We start from the raw sequence: 21068 nt of genomic DNA, 5'->3' as shown, positions 1-21068 counted from the left end.
AATGACAGCTAGACTGAGTGTGAACGAATGTGACCTTTGTAGTCCTTTCCTAGCGCTACCTCGTGTACATGTGGGGATGGGGGTTGTCATTTCATGTGTTTCGGGTTGGCGACGGGAATGAATAAGGGCAGACAGTATGAATTATGTACATGTGTATATGTCTGTGTGTGTATATATAATGTATGCGTTCAGTTGTATAGGTATGTATATGTGCTGTGTGTGGACGTGTATGTATATACAGGTATATGTGGGTGGATTGGGTCATTCTTTCGTTTCTTTCCTTGTGCTACCTCGCTAACGCAGGAGACAGCGACAAAGTATAATAAATAAATAAATGAAACATATATATATCTATCCCTGGGGATAGGGGAGAAAGAATACTTCCCACACATTCCTCACGTGTCATAGAAGGCGACTAAAGGGGACAGGAGTGGGGGCTAGAAACCCTCCCCTCCTTGTATTTTAATTTTCTCAACGGGGAAACACAAGAAAGAGTCACGCGGGGAGTGCTCATCCTCCTCGAAGGCTCAGATTGGGGTGTCTAACTGTGCGTGGATGTAACCGAGATGAGAAAAAAGGAGAGATAGACAGTATGTTTGAGGAAAGGGACCTGGATGTATTGGCTCTGAGAGAAACGAAGCTCAAGGATAAAGGGGAAGAGTGGTTTGGGAATGTCTTAGGAGTAAAGTCAGGGGTTAGTGAGAGGACGAGAGCAAGGGAAGGAATAGCACTACTCCTGAAACAGGAGTGGTGGGAGTATGTGATACAGTGTAAGAAAGTAAACTCTAGATTGACATGGGTAAAACTGAAAGAGGATGGAGAGAGATGGGGGATTATTGGTGCATATGCACCTGGGCATGAGAAGAAAGATCATGAGAGGCAAGTGTTTTGGGAGCAGCTGAATGACTGTGCTAGTGGTTTTGATGCACGAGATCGAGTTATAGTGATGGGTGATTTGAATGCAAAGGTGAGTAATGTGGCAGTTCAGGGAACAATTGGTGTACATGGGGTGTTCAGTGTTGTAAATGGAAATGGTGAAGAGCTTGTACATTTATGTGCTGAAAAAGGACTGGTGATTGGGAATCCCTGGTTTAAAAAGAGAGATATACATAAATATACGTATGTAGGTAAGAGAGATGGCCAGAGAGCGTTATTGGATTACATGTTAATTGATAGGCGCGCGAAAGAGAGACTTTTGGAAGTTAATAAGCTGAGAGGTGCAACTGGAGGGATGTCTGATCATTATCTTGTGGAGGCGAAGGTGAAGATTTGTAGGGGTTTTCAGAAAAGAAGAGAGAATGTTGGGGTGAAGAGAGAGGTGAGAGTAAGTGAGCTCGGGACAGAGACTTGTGTGAGAAAGTACCAGCAGAGACTGAGTACAGAATGGAAAAAGGTGAGAACAAAGGACGTAAGGGGAGTGGGGGAGGAATGGGATGTATTTAGGAAAGCAGTGATGGCTTGTGCAAAAGATGCTTGTGGCATGAGAAGCGTGGGAGTTGGGCAGATTAGAAAGGGTAGTGAGTGGTGGGATGAGGAAGTAAGATTATTAGTGAAAGAGAAGAGAGAGGCATTTGGACGATTTTTGCAGGGAAATAATGCAAATGATTGGGAGATGTATAAAGGAAAGAGTCAGGAGGTCAATAGAAAGGTGCAAGAGGCAAAAAAGATGGCAAATGAGAGTTGGGATGAGAGAGTATCATTAAATTTTAGGGGAAATAAAAAGATGCTTTGGAAGGAAGTAAATAATATGTGTAAGACAACGGAAAAGATTTGAACATCAGTGAAGGGAGATAATGGGGAGGTGATAACAAATAGTGGTGATGTGAGAAGGATTGGAGTGAGTAATTTGAAGGTTTGTTGAATGTGTTTCATGATAGGGTGCTTTGGTCGAGGTGGTGTGCAAAGTGAGAGGGTTAGGGAGAATGGTTTGGTAAAGAGAGAAGCGGTAGTAAAAGCTTTGCGGAAGATGAAAACCTGGAATTTATCAAAAAAGGGTGTGACTGTATTGCTGACTGGTTGGTAAGGTTATTCAATGTATGTATGACTCATGATGAGGTGCCTGAGGATTGGCGGAATGCTTGCATAGTGCCATTGTACAAAGGCAAGGGGGATAAGTGTGAGTGCTCAAATTACAGGGGTATAAGTTTGTTGAGTATTCCTGGGAAATTATATGGGAGGGTATTGATTGAGAGGGTGAAGGCATGTACAGAGCATCAGATTGGGGAAGAGCAGTGTGGTTTCAGAAGTGGTAGAGGATGTGTGGATCAGGTGTTTGCTTTGAAAAATGTATGTGAGAAATACTTAGAAAAACAAATGGATTTGTATGTAGCATTTAAGGATCTGGAGAAGGCAAATGATACAGTTGATAGAGATGCTCTGTGGAAGGTATTAAGAATATATGGTGTGGGAGGTAAGTTCTTAGAAACAATGAAAAGTTTTTATCGAGAATGTAAGGCATGTCTTCGTGTAGGAAGAGAGGAAAGTGATTGGTTCTCAGTGAATGTTGGTTTGCGGCAGGGGTGCATGATGTCTCCACGGTTGTTTAATTTGTTTATGGATGGGGCTGTTAGGGAGGTGAATGCAAGAGTTTTGGAAAGAGGGGCAAATATGCAGTCTGTTGTGGATGAGAGAGCTTGGGAAGTGAGTCAGTTGTTGTTCGCTGATGATACAGCGCTGGTGGCTGATTCGGGTGAGAAACTGCAGAAGCTGGTGACTGAGTTTGGTAAAGTGTGTAAAAGAAGAAAGCTAAGAGTAAATGTGAATACGAGCAAGGTTATTAGGTACCGTACGGCTGAGGGACAAGTCAATTGGGAGATTAGTTTGAATGGAAAAGAATGGAGGAAGTGAAGTGTTTTAGATATCTGGGAGTTGATTTTGCAGCGGATGGAACCATGGAAGCAGTAGTGAATCATAGGCTGGGGGAGGGGTCAAAAGTTCTGGGAGCATCAAAAAATGTGTGGAAGTTGAGAACGTTATCTTGGAAAGCAAAAATGGGTATGTTTGAAGGATAGTGGTTCCAACAATGTTATATGATTGCGAGGCATGGGCTATAGATAGAGTTGTGCGGAGGAGGGTGGATGTGCTGGAAATGAGATGTTTGAGGACAATATGCAGTGTGAGGTGGTTTGATCAAGTAAGTAATGAAAGGGTAAGAGAGATGTGTGGTAATAAAAAGAGTGTGGTTGAGAGAGCAGAAGAGGGTGTTTTGAAATGATTTGGTCACATGGTGAGAATGTGTGAGGAAAGATTGACAAAGAGGATAAATGTGTCAGACGGAGAAGTAGGAGACCAAATTGGAGGTTGAAAGATGGAGTGAAAAAGATTTTGTGTGATAGGGGCCTGAACATGCAGGAGGATAAAAGGCGTGCAAGGAATAGAGTGGGTTGGAACGATGTGGTATACCGGGGTCAACGTGCTGTCAATGGATTGAATCAGGGCATTTGAAGCGTCTGGGGTAAACCATGGAATGTTTTGTGGGGCCTGGATGTGGAAAGGGAGCTGTGGTTTCGGTGCATTATACATGACAGCTAGAGACTGAATGTGAACGAATGTGGCCTTTGTTGTCTTTTCCTAGCACTACCTCGCACACATGCAGGGGTTAGGGTTGTCATTTCATGTGTTTTGGGTTGGTGACGGGAATGAATAAAGGCAGACAATATGAATTATGTACATGTGTATTTGTCTGTGTGTGTATATATATATATATATATATATATATATATATATATATATATATATATATATATATATATATATATATAAATGTGTGTGTGTGTGTGTGTGTGTGGGTCGAGTTATATAGGTATGTATATGTGCTGTGTGTGGACGTGTATGTAAATACATGTATATGTGGGTGGGTTAGACTATTCTTTCTTCTGTTTCCTTGCACTACCTCGCTAACGCGGGAGACAGCGACAAATTGTAATAAAATAAATAATATATATCATCACTTTATTGTAAATAATTTCTGTTTCCTGCGTCAACTAGATAGCTCCACGAAACAGATGAAGACTTGCTTTTCCACATACACATATATGTACATAAACGCCAACATATGCACATATACATACACATATATATGAAGATATAAACACATAAACATTCACATACATAGATACTTACATATACATACACATACATAGATATTACATACATACACATGTATATATTCATGCTTGCTTGCCATCATCCATTCCCGTTGGTACCCCACCCCATAGGAAAGCAGTATTGCTATCCCCTGCTTCAGCGAGGTTGCGTCAAGAACAGAGAAAAAAAAGGCCCCATTCATTCACATTTAGACTCTAGCTGTCATGTGTAATGTGCAGAAAACACAGGTCCCTATCCACATCCAGGCCTCACAAATCTTTCCATGGTTTACCCCAGATGCTTCACATGCTCTGGTTCAATCCATTGACAGCACATCGACCCCAGTATACCACATTGTTTCAATTCACTCTATTCTTTGTACACCTCTCACCCTCTGTATGTTCATGCCCCGATCGCTTAAAATCTTTTTCACTCCATCCTTCCACCTCCAATTTGGTCTCCTGCTTCTCCTTGTTCCCTCCACCTCTGACACACATATCCTCTCTGTCAATCATTCCTCACTCATTCTCTCTATATGTCCAAACCATTTCAACACACCCTCTTCTGGTCTCTCAACCATACTCATTTCATTTCCACGTGTCTCTCTTAGTTTCATTACTTACTCAATCAAATAACCTCACACCACATGTTGTCCTCAAACATTTCATTTCCAACACATCCACCCTCTTCTACACAACCCTATCTCCCTATCTATAGCCCATGCCTCGCAACCAGCACTGTTGGAAAAACTATTCCTTCAAACATACCTATTTTTCCTCTCCAAAATGACGATTTCTCCTTCCACACATTTTTTATTACTTCCAGAACCTTCATCCCCCCCCCACCTTGTGACTCACTTCTGCTTCCACGGTTCCATTCGCTGTTAAGTCCACTCCCAGATATCTAAAACATTTCACTTCCTCCAATATTTCTCCAATCAAATTCATATGCAAATTAACTTGACCCTCCACCCTACTGAACCTAATAACCTTGCTCTTATTCACATTTACTCTCAGCTTTCTCCTTTCACACCCTTTCCCAAACTCAGTCACCGACCTCTGCAATTTCTCACACGAATCAGCCACCAGAGCTGTATAACCGGCAAACAAAAACAGACTCACTTCCCAGTGCCTCTCATCCAAAACAGACAACATGCTCGCCCCTCTCTTCAAAACTCTTGCATTTACCTCTCTAACCTCCCTATCAATGAAAAAATCAAACAACCACGGAAACATCACATACCCCTGCTGCATACTGACATTCACTGGGAACCAATCACTCTCCTCTCTTGCTACTCGTATACATGCCTTACATCCTTGGTAAAAACTTTTCACTGCTTCTAGCAACTTACCTCCCACACCATGTACTCTTAACATCTTCCACAAAGCATCTCTATCAACCCTGTCATATGCCTTTTCTAGATCCATAAATGCCATAAACAAATCCAATTGTTTTTCTAAGTATTTCTCACACAAATTCTTTAAAGCACACACATGATCTACAAATCCTCTACCACTTCTGCAACCACAATGCCCTTCCCTAGTCTAATACTCTGTACATGCCTTCACCCTCTCAATCAGTACCTTTCAATATAATTTCCTAGGAGTACTCAACAAACTTATGCCTCTGTAGGTTGAGCACTCACCTTTATATCCTTTGCTTTTGTACAATGCACTGTGCATGCATTCTGCCAATCCTCAGGCACTTCACCATGATCCATACTTACATTGAATATCCTTAGCAACCAATTAACAACACAGTCACCCCCTTTTATAATAAATTCTACTGCAATACCATCCCAACGTGCTGCCTTGCTGGATGTCATCTTCTGCAAAGCTTTCTCTATCTACTCTCTCTTCACCAAATCATTCTCCCTAATCCTCTCGTTTCACACACCACCCCAGTCAAAATACCCTATATCTGCCACTCTATCATCAAACACATTAAACAAACCTTCAAAATATTCACTCCATCTCCTTCTAACTCCATTACTGTCTATCACCACTTCCCCACTTGCTCCCTTCACTGATGTTCCCATTTGTTATCTTGTCTTATGCACTTTATTTACCTCCTTCCAAAGCATCTTTTTATTCTCCCCCTAAAATGTGATAATACTCTCTCACCTCAACTCTCATTTGTCCTGTTTTTCAACACTTGCACCTTTCTCCTGACCTCTTATCGCTTTCTTTTATACATCTCCCAGTCATTTGTACTACTTTCCTGCAAATATTGTCCAAATACATATCTTTTCTCTTTCACTAACAATCTTATTTCTTCATCCCACCACTCACTCACTATCTAATCTGCCCACGTCCCACCTTTCTCATACCACATGCTTGCTCTCACCTTTTACCATTCTACACTCAATCTCTCCTGATACTTCCTCACCCAAGTTTCCTTTCCAAGCTCACTTACTCTCACCACTCTCTTCTCCCCAACATTCTCTCCTCTTTTCTGAAAGCCTCTACAAAACTTCACCTTCGCCTCTAAAATATATTTATCAGACATCCCTCCAGCTAACCCTCATATCAATATCCAAAAGTCTAACTTTTACACTGCTATCAATTAACACATAGTCCAATAATGCCCTTTGACCATCTCTCCTACTCACATATTCATACTTATGTATATCTCTTTTTAAACCAGGTATTCCCAATCACCAGTCTTTTTTCAGCACAAAAATCCAGAAGCTCTTCACCAATTCCATTTACAACACTGAACACCCCATGTAAACCATTTATACCTTCAACTGCCACATTACTCACCTTTGCATTTATATCACACATCACTATAACCCAGTCTTGTGCATCAAAGCTGCTAATACACTCACTGAACTGCTCTGAAATCACATGCCTCTCATGATCTTTCTCCTCATGACCAGGTACATAGGCACCAATAATCACCCATCTCTCTCCACCCGCTGTCAGTTTTACCAACATTAATCTAGAATTTACTTTCTTACACTCTATCACATACTCCCAAAACTCCTGCTTCAGGAGTATTGCTACTCCTTCCTTAGCTCTTGTCCTCTCACCAGACTCAGACTTTACTCCCACGACCTTCCCAAACTACTCTTCCCCCTTACCCTTGAGCTTCGTTTCACTCAGAGCCAGAACATCCAGGTTTCAGTCCTCAAACATACAACCTATCTCTCCTTTCTTCTCATCTTGTTTACATCCTTACACATTCAGACACCCCAATCGAGGAGAATTCCCTGCGTGTCGTAAATGGTAACTAAAGGGGGCGGAAGCAGGGGGTGATTTCAATGCAAAGGTGAGTCATGTGGCAGTTGAGGGAATAATTGGTGTACATGGGGTGTTCAGTGTTGTTAATGGAAGTGGTGAAAAGCTTGTGGAGTTGTGTGCAGAAAAAAGATTGGTGATTGGGGATACCAAGTTTAAAAAGAGAGTAGGAGTAGGAGAGTAGGAGAGATGGCCAGAGGGCTTTATTGAATTACATGTTAACCGATAGGCGTGTGAAAGAGAGACTCTTGGATGTTAATGTGCTGAAAGGGGCAGATGGAGAAATGTCTTATCACTATCTCGTGGAGGCAAAGGTGAAGATTTGTAGAGGTTTTCAGAAAAGAAGAGAAAATGTTGGGGTGAAGAGAGTGGTGAGAGTAAGTGAGCTTGGAAAGGAGACTTGTGTGAGGAAGTACCAGGAGACATTGAGTGTAAAATGGTAAAAGGTGAGAGCAAATGGTGTAAGGGGAGTGGGGGAGGAATGGGATGTATTTAGGGAAGCAGTGATGGCTTGCACAAAATGCATGTGGCATGAGAAGCATGGGAGGTGGGCTGATTAGAAAGGGTAGCCAGTGGTGGGATGAAGAGGTAAAATTATTAGTGATAGAGAACAGAGAGGCATTTGGACGATTTTTGCAGGGAAGCAGTGCAAATGTCTGGGAGATATATAAAAGAAAATGGCAGGAGGTCAAGAGAAAGGTGCAAGAGGTGAAAAAGAAGGCAAATGAGAGTTGGAATGAGAGAGTATTATCAAATTATAGGGAGAATAAAAATATGTTTTGGAAGGAGGTAAGAAAATGTCTAAGACAAGAAAAAAAAGAAGGCAAATGAGAGTTGGAGTGAGAGAGTATTATCAAATTGTAGGAAGAATCCAAATATGTTTTGGATGGAGGTAAAGAAAATGTCTAAGACAAGAGAAGAAATGGGGACATCGGTGAAAGGGGCAAATGGGGAGATAATAAGTAGTGATGAAGTGAGAAGGAGATGGAGTAAGTATTTTGAAGGTTTATTGAATGTGTTTGATGATAAAGTGGCAGATAAAGGATGTTTCAGTCGGGGGTGGTATGTGAAAAAAAGGGTCAGGGAGAAGGGTCTGCTAAAGAGAAAAGAGGTAATGAAAGCTTTGCCGAAAATAAAAGCCGGCAAGGCGGCAGATTTGGATGGTATTTCCATAAAAACTATTAAAAAAGAGGGTGAATGTGTTGTTGATTGGTTGGTAAGGATATTCAATGTATGTATGGATAATGGTGAAGTGCCTAAGGATTAGCAGAATGCACGCATAATGCCCACATGATTGGTTGGTAAGGATAGTCAATGTATGTATGGACAATGGTGAAGTGCCTAAGGATTAGCAGAATGCACGCATAATGCCATTGTACAAAGGCAAAGGGGATAAAAGTGAGTGCTCAAATTACAGAGGTATAAGTTTGTTGAGTATTCCTAGGAAATTATATGGGAGGGTATTGATTGAGAGGGTCAAGGAATGTACAGAGCATCAGACTGGGGAAGAGCAGTGTGGTTTCAGAAGTGGTAGAGGATGTGTGGATCAAGTGTTTGCTTTGAAGAATTTTTGAGAAATACTTAGAAAAGCAAATGGATTTGTATGAGGAGAAGGCATATGATAAGGTGGACAGAAATGCTTTGTGGAAGGTTTTAAGAGTATATGGTGTAGGAGGTAAGTTGCCAGAAGCAGTGAAAAGTTTTTACCAAGGATGTAAGGTGTACGAGTAGGAAGAGAGGAAAGTGATTGGTACTCAGTGAATGTCGGTTTGCGGCAGGGGTGCGTGATGTCTCCATGGTTGTTTAAATTGTTTATGGATGGAGTTGTTAGGGAGGTGAATGCAAGAGTTTTGGAGAGACAGGCAAGTATGCAGTCTGTTGTGGGTGAAAGGGCTTGGGAAGTGAGTCAGTTGTTGTTTGCTGATGATACAGCGCTGGTGGCTGATTCATGTGAGAAACTGCAGAAGTTGGTGACTGAGTTTGATAAAGTGTATGAAAGAAGAAAGCTGAGAGTAAATGTGAATAAGAGCATGGTTATTATGTTCAGTAGGGTTGAGGGACAAGTTAAGTGGGATGTAAGTTCGAATAGAGAAAAACTGGAGGAAGTGAAGTGTTTTAGATATCTGGGAGTGGATTTAGCAGTGGATGAAACCATGAAAGCAGAAGTAAGTCACGGGGTGGGGGAGGGGGCGAAGGTTCTGGGAGCGTTGAAGAATGTGTGGAAGGAGAGAATAATAGAGAGCAAAATTGGGTATGTTTGAAGGAATAGTCATTCCAACAATGTTATACGGTTGCAAGGCATGGGCTATAGATAGATAGGGTTGTTCAGAGGGGGGTGGATGTGTTGAAAATGAAATGTTTGAGGATAATACGTGGTATGAAGTGGTTTTATCAAGTAAGTAATGAAAGGGTAAAAAAGATGTGTGTTAATAAAAAGAATGTGGTTTAGAAAGCATGGAGAGAATGAGAGAGGAGAGATTGACAAAGATGATATATGTACCAGAAGTGGACAGAGCAAGGAAAAGAGGGAGACCAAATTGGAGGTACAAGGATGGAGTGAAAAAGGTTTTGAGCGATCGGGGCCTGAACATACAGGAGTTTGAAAGTCATGCAAGGAATAGAGTGAACTGGAATGATGTGGTATAACGGGGTTAATGTGCTGTCAATGGATTGAACCAGGGCATGTGAAGCGTCTGGAGTAAACCATGGAAAGGTCTGTGGGGCCTGGATGTGGAAAGGGAGCTGTGGTTTGGTGCATTACACATGATGGCTAGAGACTGAGTGTGAACAAATGTGGCCTTTTTGTCTTTTCCTGGCATTACTTCGCTGGAGGGGGGATACTATTTCATGTGTGGCAGGGTGGCGACGGCAATGGATGAAAGCAGCAAGTATGAATATGTACCTGTGTATATAGTATATGTCTGTGTATGGATTTGTATGTATACATTGAAATGTATTTGTATGTATATGTGCATGTGTGGGCGTTTATGTATATATGTGTGTGTATGTGGGTGGCTGGGCCATTCTTCCTCTGTTTCCTTGTGCTACCTCATTGATGGCGGAAACAGCAATTAAGTATAATAACATAATAAAATAAAATATACATGTATCACAGTGAGCTTGGAAAGGCAACTTGTGTGAGGAAGTACCAGGAAAGACCGAGAGTAGAATGGCAAAAGGTGAGGGCAAATGATGTGAGGGGAGTGGGGGAGGCATGGGATGTATTTAGGGAAGCAGCGATGGCTTGTGCAAAAAATGCTTGAGGCATGAGAGAGTTGGGAGGTGGGCAAATTTGAAATGGTTGTGAGTGTGGGATGAAGAAGCAAGGTTGATAGTGAAAGAGAAGAGAGAGGCATTAGGACAATTTTTACAGGGAAGCAGTGCAAATGACTGGGAGATGTATAAAACAAAGCAGCATGAGGTCAAGAGGTGAAAAAGAGGACAAATGAGAGTTGGGGTGAGAGAGTTTCATTAAATTTAGGGAAAATAAAAGGATGTTTTAGAAGGAGGTAAATAACGTGCGTAAGGCAAGAGAACAAATGGGAACATTGGTGAAAGGGGCAAATGAGGGGGGTTATAACAAGTAGTGATGAAGTGGGAGATGGAGAGAGTATTCTAAAGGGTTGTTGAATGTGTTTGATGATAGTGTGGCAGATATAGGTTGTTTGGGTCAGGGTGGTGTGCAGAGTGAGAGGGTCAGGGAGAACTGTTTGGTAAACAGAGAAGAGGTGGTGAAATGTATGCAGAAGATGAAAGCCGGCAAGGCAGCGGGTTTGGATGGTATTGTAGTGGAATTCATTAAAAAAGGGGGTGGCCTTGTTGTTGATTGGTTGGTAAGGATATTCAATGCATGTATGGATGATGGTGAAGTGCCTAAGGATTCGCGGAATACAAGCATAGTAGCATTGTACAAAGGCAAAGGGGATAAAGGTGAGTGTTCAAATCACAGAGGTATAAGTTTGTTGAGTATTCCTGGGAAGTAATATGAAAGGGCATTGATTGATAGAGTATAGGCATGTACAGAGCATCAGATTGGGGAAGAGCAGTGTGGTTTCAGAAGTGGTAGAGGATGTGTGGATAAGGTGTTTGCTGTGAAGAATGTATGTGAGAAATACTTAGAAAAACAGCTGGATTTGTATGTTGAATTTACAGGATCTGGTGAAGGCATATGATAGGGTTGATAGAGATGCTTTGTGGAAGGTTTTGAGAGTATATGAGGTGGAAGGTAAGTTGCTAGAAGCAAAGTTTTTACCAAGGATGCAAGACATGTGTATGAAGAGGAAGAGAGGAAAGTGATTGGTGACCTGTGAATGTTGGTTTGCAGCAGGTGTGCATGATGTCTCCATGGTTGTTTAATTTGTTTATGGATGGAGTTGTTAGGGAGGTGAATGCAAGAGTTTTGGAGAGAGAGGCAAGTATGCGGTCTGCTGTGGATGAGAGGGCTTGGGAAGTGAGTCAGTTGTTGTTCCCTGATGATACAGCACTGGTGGCTGATTCGGGTGAGAAACTGCAGAGGTTGGTGACTGAGTTTGGTAAAGTATGTGAAAGAAGAAAGTTGAGAGTAAATGTGAATAAGAGCAAGGTTATTATGTTCAGTAGGGTGGATGGACAAGTTAACTGGGATGGAAGTTTAAATGGAGAAAAACTGGAGGAAGTGAAGTGTTTTAGATGTCTGGGAGTGGACTTAGCAGCAGATGGAACCATGGAAGCGGAAGTGAGTCACGAGGTGGGGAGGGGGCTAAGTTTCTGGGAGCATTGAAGAATGTGGGGAAGGCAAGAACATTATCTTGAAAAGCAAAAATGGGTAAGTTCAAAGGAACAGTGGTTCCAACAATGTTATATGGTTGCGAGGCATGGGCTATAGATAGGGTTGTGCGGAGGAGGGTGGATGTGTTGCAAATGATATGAATTCGAGGACAATATGTGGTGTGAGGTGGTTTAATCGAGTAAGTAATGAAAGGGTAAGAGAGATGTGTGGTAATAAAAAGAGTGTGGTTGAGAGAGCAGAAGAGTGTGTTGAAATGGTTTGGACACATGGAGAGAATGAGTGAGGAAAGATTGACAAAGAGGATATATGTGTCAGAGGTGGAGGGAACAAGGAGAAGCGGGAGACCAAATTGGAGGTGGAAGGATGGTTAAAAAAGATTTTGGGCGATTGGGGCCTGAACATACAGGAGGGTGAAAGGTGTGTAAGAAATAGAGTGAATTGGAACAATGTGGTATACTGGGGTCGACGTGCTGTCAATGGATTGAACCAGGGCATGTAAGGTGTTTCGAGTTAACCATGGAAAGGTCTGTTCGGCCTAAATGTGGAAAGGGAGCTTTGGTTTTGGTGCACTACACATGATAGCTAGAGACTGAGTGTGAACAAATGTGGTCTTTTTTGTCCTTTCACTGAAAAGGGAGGAGGGGGGGATGCTGTTTCCTGTGAGGCAGGGCAGCGACAGAAATGGATGATGGCACAGCATGAATATGTACATATGTATATATGTATATGTCTGCGTATGTATATGTATGTATACATTGAAATGTATATGTATGTGTATGTGCGTGTATGGGCATTCATGTATATATGTGTGTATATGAGTGATTGGGCCATTCTTCATCTGTTTCCTTGCACTACCTCGCTGACGTGGGAAACAGCGATTAAGTATAAATATATATAAAATAATTCATACTTGCTTGCCTTTATTCATTCCTGGAACTACCATGCCCAACAGGAAACAGCTACCCCCTGCTTCAGCGAGGTAGCGCCAGGAAAATAGACAAAAAGGCCACATTCGTTCACACTCAGTCTCTAGCTGTTATGTGTAATGTACCGAAACCACAGCTCCCTATTCATGTCCAGGCCCTACAGACCTTCCCATGATTTACCCAGAAGTTTCACATGCCCTGGTTCAGTCCACTTACAACACGTCGACCCCAGTATACCAACTCATTCCAATTTACTCTATTCTTTGCATGCCTCTCACCCTCCTGTAATGTAACAGTAAGTGAGATAAGTAAAACACTTCCATTCCTTCAGTTCTTTTCTATTCAAACTTACATCCTAACTAACTTGTTCCTGAACCCTGCTGAACCTAATAACCTTGCTCTTATTCACACTTACTCTCAAATTTCTTCTTTCACACACTCTTCCAAACTTAGTCACAACTTCTGCAGTTTTTCATTCAACTCAGCCACCAGCGCTGTATCATCAACGAACAAACAATGACTTGTTTCCCAGGCCCTCTCATCCACAAAAGACGGCACTGTTGCCTGTCTCTGCAACAGTCTAGCATTTACCTCCCTGATCATCCCATCCATTAATAAATCAAATAACCATGGAGACATCACACACCCCTGCCGCAAACCAACATTCACTGGGAATTGTTCACTCTCCTTTCTTCCAACTTGAACATAAGCCTTACACTCCTGACAAAAACTTCTCGCTGTTTCTAGCAACTCACCTCCCACACCATATATTCTTAATACCTTCCACAAAGCATCTCTATAAACCCTATCATATGCCCTCTCCAGATTCATAAATGCTACATAAAAATCCATTTCTCTAAATATTGCTCACACACATACTTTAAAGCAAACACCTGATCCAAACATTCTCTACCTCTGACACTACTGCCCCTCCCCAGTCTGATACTCTTTAAATGCCTTCACCTTCTTAATGAATACTTTCCCATACAACTTACCTGGAATACTCAACAAACTTATACCTCTGTAGCTTGAACACTCACCTTTATCCCCCTTCCCTTTATACAATGGCACTATACATACATTCCGCCAATCCTTAGGCACTTCACCCTGAGCCATACATACATTGAATAACCTTACCAACCAATCAACAACACAGTCACCCCCTTTCTTAATAAATTCAACTGCAATACCATAACTCTAGCCACCTTACTGTATTTCATCTTATGCAAGGCTTTCACCACCTCTTCTTTCTTCATCAACCCACTCTCCATGACACTCTCACTTCGCACACCACTCCGACCAAAACACCCTATATCTGCCATTCTATCATCAAACACATTTAAGAATCCTTTAAATTATTTACTCCATCTCCCTCTCACTTCATCACTCCTTGTTATACCTTTCCCTTTTGCCTCCCCCCCTCTCCAATGTTTCTAACTGTTGTCTTTTCTTTTGCAAATTATTTACCTCCTTTAAAAACATCTTTTTATTCTCCCTACAGTTTACTGATACTCACTCACACCAACTCTCATTCCCTCTTTTTCAACTTCTGCACCTTCCTCTTTGCATTCCTTCCCTTAATTACCATCCAAACGCCTCCCTTTTCTAGTTCACTAGCTACTTTACCTCATCACAATACTCACTCCCCTTTCTAATCAGCCCACCTTCCACCTTTTGCATGTCACATGCATCTTCTGCAGTACATGCCAAGAACGTTTCCCTCCCATTCCACTCCCGATCTTCATCTACTCTCACCTTTGTCATTCTATGGTCCTAATATTTCTCCACACAAGCCTCCTTTCCAAGCTCACATACTCTCACTACTCTCTTCTCCCCAATGCTGTTTTCTCTTTTTCGATTAACCTCTAAAATTCTTCACCCTCATCTGCTGAAGGCAATGATCAGACATCCCTCCAGCTGCACCTCTCAGCACATTTACACACCTTACAATTAATGTGTAATCTAAGTATGTCAAACTGACCATCTCTCCTACCTACATATGTGTACATATGTATATCCCTCCCTATAAACCAAGTATTCTCAATCACCACTTTTTTTTCAGCACACAACTCTACGAGTTCTCGAGCATTTTCATTCCTAGCAATGAATACCCAAGTGCTCTAATTAGACCCTCCACTGCCACATTACTTATTTCATCATAATTCTTACACTGAACAAAACATACACAAAAACTGGAAAAGGAAACTGAAAAAAAAATGAAGAGATAGATGAGTAAATAAAAAAGGGGGGTGGAAGGAATTATAAAGCAGATATTTATGAGCTAAATGTTAGTGATACATGGTTTAAAGAAGGTAATGGTCCTGTAAAGCAAACCTTAACAGGAGAAATGTTATAAGCAACAATACACAGTGAAAATAAATTTCTACATGGGTATAAAAAGAGACTGGATGAGATTATAAGAGAAAAATAAGAAAATTTAAAAAGTGTATGGATAATAACAGGAAAAAATTCAATATAAATATTAAAAGCAACCAGTTAAGAGATACTTGGGTATAATGAAATCAAGAATCATAAAAGCAGATATTATAAAGTAAAGCTTAATAGGTACAAGGCAAAGAAGGAAAAAGGGAAGAATACTTTGTGCAGCAGAGGTTACATGAGATACAAAATGTATGCAGCAGGTTACATAAGATACAAAATGTGTGCAGCAGCTTACACGATACAAAATGGAAGAATACTGTGTGCAGCATATTACATGAGATACAAAAGGGAAGAATAAGAAGTACAGATCTTGTTGAAATGAGCAAGTGGAAAGAGCCATCAAGAAGCAAAATGCATGCCAACTGACAAATCAGTATATGAAGATCAATGAAAAAGTAATACAAATGTGGTAACATATACTGACTCTACACCTCATATTCAAGACAAGTCAAAGTTAAAAGTAAAAGTTTTGAAGCTACAAAATAATACAAAAACAAGGTAGAAATATCATAAAACATGCCAAAAGACAAAAAAGAGACCATAGTATGTGCATTTTCTTGACATATATACACTAAGTACAAATAACCACAACTGACCCTGGCTGAAGCAGGCCGATATTCTATGACATAGTAAAGAATTGGACAGCCTCCATCACCCCAGGTGCTCAGATGGACTAATACTGAGGTGGAATTGACATCCAAGAGGCGGGATGGACTTGGCACCACAGGCTCTGAAACAACATACAGAGATCCACCTAATTAGTTATTAGTAAAAAGATCTAATGACACAGAAAGGCAAAAATAATGGTTTAAAATCTATTTTTATGCAATACAGACATTAAAGGACATTCCAAAATTGGAGACCAATGTAAATGATCAATGATATTCAATAGAAAATGAGCTAATATTCTCTCACATATGAAATACTCCACTATACAAACATTTCAAGGATGAACTTGTTATATATGAGTTGGCAGACTTTTGGGAAACGTCTAAGGACTTCTGAACAGGTTACATTCTCCTTGAAAACATGACTGAACAAATTTCATGCTCTATCACAACAGGCTACTCTGTAATTACTATAACATCTAACCACATAGGATTAGAGTTTCTAACGAGAATTTCCTAATACAAATCTACATACGATAATCACACGTCCAGCTCAGCATCTTAATGCGAACACATTTGCTTCTTTTGAAAACCAGCTAATCTGATCTGCTGTAAATGATCGTGAGAATTTGCATATTCAAATCTAAGACAATTTTGCCTTGAAGAAAAAGTCATATATAACCCTTAGGACATCATCAAATCCATTTCATACTGATGGCTAAAGGATGCTCTCTGCTACACATACAGGATGCTCTCTGCTACACATAAAGGATGCTCTCTGCTACACATAAAAGATGCTCTCTGCTTCACATAAAGTATGCTCTCTGCTACACATAAAGGATGCTCTCTGCTACACATAAAGGATGCTCTCTGCTACACATAAAGGATGCTCTCTGCTACACATAAAGGATGCTCTCTGCTTCACATAAAGGATGCTCTCTGCTACACATAAAGGAAGCTCTCTGCTTCACATAAAGGATGCTCTCTGCTACACATAAAGAATGCTCTCTGCTACACATAAAGGATGCTCTCTGCGTCACATAAAGGATGCTCTCTGCTTCACATAAAGGATGCTCTCTGCTACACATAAAGGATGCTCTCTGCTTCACATAAAGGATGCTCTCTGTGTCACATAAAGGATGCTCTCTGCTTCACATAAAGGATGCTCTCTGCTTCACATAAAGAATGCTCTCTGCTACACATAAAGGATGCTCTCTGCTTCACAGAAAGGATGCTCTCTGCTTCACATAAAGGATGCTCTCTGCTTCACATGAAGGATGCTCTCTGCTTCACATAAAGGATGCTCTCTGCTACACATAAAGGATGCTCTCTGCTTCACATAAAGGATGCTCTCTGCTACACATAAAGGATGCTCTCTGCTTCACATAAAGGTTGCTCTCTGCTTCACATAAAGGATGCTCTCTGCTACACATAAAGGATGCTCTCTGCTACACATAAAGTATGCTCTCTGTTACACATAAAGGATGCTCTCTGCTTCACATAAAGGATGCTCTCTGCTTCACATAAAGGATGCTCTCTGCTTCACATAAAGGATGCTCTCTGCTTCACATAAAGGATGCTCTCTGCTACACATAAAGGATGCTCTCTGCTACACATAAAGGATGTACTCTGCTTCACATAAAGGATGCTCTCTGCTACACATAAAGGATGCTCTCTGCTTCACATAAAGGATGCTCTCTGCTACACATAAAGGATGCTCTCTGCTACACATAAAGGAAGCTCTCTGCTTCACATAAAGGATGCTCTCTGCTTCACATAAAGGATGCTCTCTGCTTCACATAAAGGATGCTCTCTGCTTCACATAAAGGATGCTCTCTGCTTCACATAAAGGATGCTCTCTGCTACACATAAAGGATGCTCTCTGCTTCACATAAAGGATGCTCTCTGCTTCACATAAAGGATGCTCTCTGCTTCACATAAAGGATGCTCTCTGCTTCACAGAAAGGATGCTCTCACAATGGCACTATGCAAGCATTCCGCCAGTGCTCAGGCACCTCACCATAAGTCATACATACATCAAATAACCTTACCAGCCAGTGAAGAACACAGTTAACCCCTTTTTTAATAAATTCCACTGCAATGCCATCCAAACCCACTGCCTTGCCGGCTTTCATCTCTCGCAAAGCTTTTATTACCTCTTCTCTGTTTCCCAAATCATTTTCCCTAACCCTCTCACTTTGCACACCACCTCGACCAATACACCCTATATCTGCCACTCTATCATCAAACACATTCAACAAACCTTCAAAATAATCACTCCATCTCCTCACATCACCACTCCTTGTTATCACCTCACCATTAGCCCCCTTCACCAATATTCCCATTTATTCCCTTGTCCTACGCACTTTATCTACCTCCTTCCAAAACATCTTTTCATTCTCCCCAAAATTTAATGGTACTCTCTCACCCAACTCTCATTTCCCCTCTTTTCTGCCTCTTGCACCTTTCTCTTGACCTCCTGCCTCTTTATTTTATACCTCGCCCAGTCATTTGCATTATTTCCCTGCAAAAATCGTCCAAAAGCCTCTCTCTTCTCTTTCACTAATAATCTTACTTCTTCATCCCACCACTCACTACCCTTTCTAATCTGCCCACCTCCCACACTTCTCATGCCACAAGCATCTTTTGCACCAGCCATCACTACTTCTCTAAATACATCCCATTCCTCCCCAACCCCTTTGAATCCTTTGTTCTCACCTTTTTCCATTCTGTACTCAGTCTCTCTTAGTACTTCCTTACACAAGTCTCCTTCCCAAGCTCACTTATTCTCACCACTCTCTTCATCCCAACATTCTCTCTTCTTTTCTGAAAACCTCTACAAATCTTCACCTTCGCCTCCACAAGATAATGATCAGAAATCCCTCCACATGCACCTCTCAGCACGTTAACATCCAAAACTCTCTTTCATGCACCTATCAATTAACACGTAATCCAATAACGCTCTCTGGCCATCTCTCCTACTTACATACGTATACTTATGTATATCTCTCTTTTTAAACCAGGTATTCCCAATCATCAGTCCTTTTTCAGCAAATGAATCTACAAGCCCTTCACCATTACCATTTACAACACTGAACAACCCATGTACACCAATTATTCCCTCAACTGCCACAATACTCACCTTTGCATTCAAATCACCCATCACAATAACCCGGTCTTGTGCATCAAAACTACTAACAAACTCACTCAGCTGCTCTGAAAACACTTGCTATTTCCAATACATATTTATCTATCTATTTTGCTTTATCGCTGTCTCCCGCGTTAGCGAGGTAGCGCAAGGAAACAGACGAAAGAATGGCCCAACCCAATCACATACACATGTATATACATACAAGTTCACACCCACAAATATACATACATATACATCTCAACGTATACATCTATATACACACACAGATATATATATATATACACACAGACATATATATATATATATATATATATATATATATATATATATATTATTATATTATTTTTATTTTTATTATACTTTGTCGCTGTCTCCCGCGTTTGCGAGGTAGCGCAAGGAAACAGACGAAAGAAATGGACCAACTCCCCCCATACACATGTATATACATACGTCCACACACGCAAATATACATACCTACACAGCTTTCCATGGCTTACCCCAGACGCTTCACATGCCCTGATTCAATCCACTGACAGCACGTCAACCCCGGTATACCACATCGCTCCAATTCACTCTATTCCTTGCCCTCCTTTCACCCTCCTGCATGTTCAGGCCCCGATCACACAAAATCTTTTTCACTCCATCTTTCCACCTCCAATTTGGTCTCCCTCTTCTCCTTGTTCCCTCCACCTCCGACACATATATCCTCTTGGTCAATCTTTCCTCACTCATTCTCTCCATGTGCCCAAACCATTTCAAAACACCCTCTTCTGCTCTCTCAACCACGCTCTTTTTATTTCCACACATCTCTCTTACCCTTACGTTACTTACTCGATCAAACCACCTCACACCACACATTGTCCTCAAACATCTCATTTCCAGCACATCCATCCTCCTGCGCACAACTCTATCCATAGCCCACGCCTCGCAACCATACAACATTGTTGGAACCACTATTCCTTCAAACATACCCATTTTTGCTTTCCGAGATAATGTTCTCGACTTCCACACATTCTTCAAGGCCCCCAGAATTTTCGCCCCCTCCCCCACCCTATGATCCACTTCCGCTTCCATGGTTCCATCCGCTGCCAGATCCACTCCCAGATATCTAAAACACTTCACTTCCTCCAGTTTTTCTCCATTCAAACTCACCTCCCAATTGACTTGACCCTCAACCCTACTGTACCTAATAACCTTGCTCTTATTCACATTTACTCTTAACTTTCTTCTTTCACACACTTTACCAAACTCAGTCACCAGCTTCTGCAGTTTCTCACATGAATCAGCCACCAGCGCTGTATCATCAACGAACAACAACTGACTCACTTCCCAAGCTCTCTCATCCACAACAGACAAAGTATAAAAAAAAAAAAAAAAAAAATATATATATATGCATATATATATATATATACATATATGCATATATATATATGCATATATACATGCATATATATATATATGCATATGTGGTATACCGGGGTTGACGTGCTGTCATTGGATTGAATCAAGGCATATGTATGGGGGTGGGTTGGGCCATTTCTTTCGTCTGTTTCCTTGCGCTACCTCGCAAACGCGGGAGACAGAAAAAAAAAAAAAAAGATATATATATATATATATATATATATATATATATATCCCTGTTTGCAGGGAAAAAATGCAATTGAGTGGGAGATGTATAAAGAAAGAGACAGGAGGTCAAGAGAAAGGTGCAAGAGGTGAAAAAAAGGGCAAATGAGAGTTGGGGTGAGAGAGTATCATTAAATTTTAGGGAGAATAAAAAGATGTTCTGGAAGGAGGTAAATAAAGTGCGTAAGACAAGGGAGCAAATGGGAACTGCAGTGAAGG

The 21068-nt window shown here is 41.1% G+C and overlaps 1 protein-coding gene across 1 annotated transcript in view; it reads right to left on the bottom strand.

Moving 5' to 3' along the window:
* Window positions 1-21068, bottom strand: part of LOC139751778 (receptor-type tyrosine-protein phosphatase F-like) — an 83130-nt gene that overhangs the window by 58753 nt on the left and 3309 nt on the right. Inside the window, exon 3 of the mRNA XM_071667316.1 lies at window positions 16061-16194. Coding sequence (XP_071523417.1) covers window positions 16061-16194 — 134 coding nt within the window. The remainder of the gene's footprint in view (window positions 1-16060; window positions 16195-21068) is intronic.

Source organism: Panulirus ornatus, chromosome 12 (genome assembly GCF_036320965.1).
Source record: "Panulirus ornatus isolate Po-2019 chromosome 12, ASM3632096v1, whole genome shotgun sequence".
Lineage (NCBI taxonomy): Eukaryota > Metazoa > Arthropoda > Malacostraca > Decapoda > Palinuridae > Panulirus > Panulirus ornatus.
This window is presented reverse-complemented; position numbering and strand designations above follow the sequence as displayed.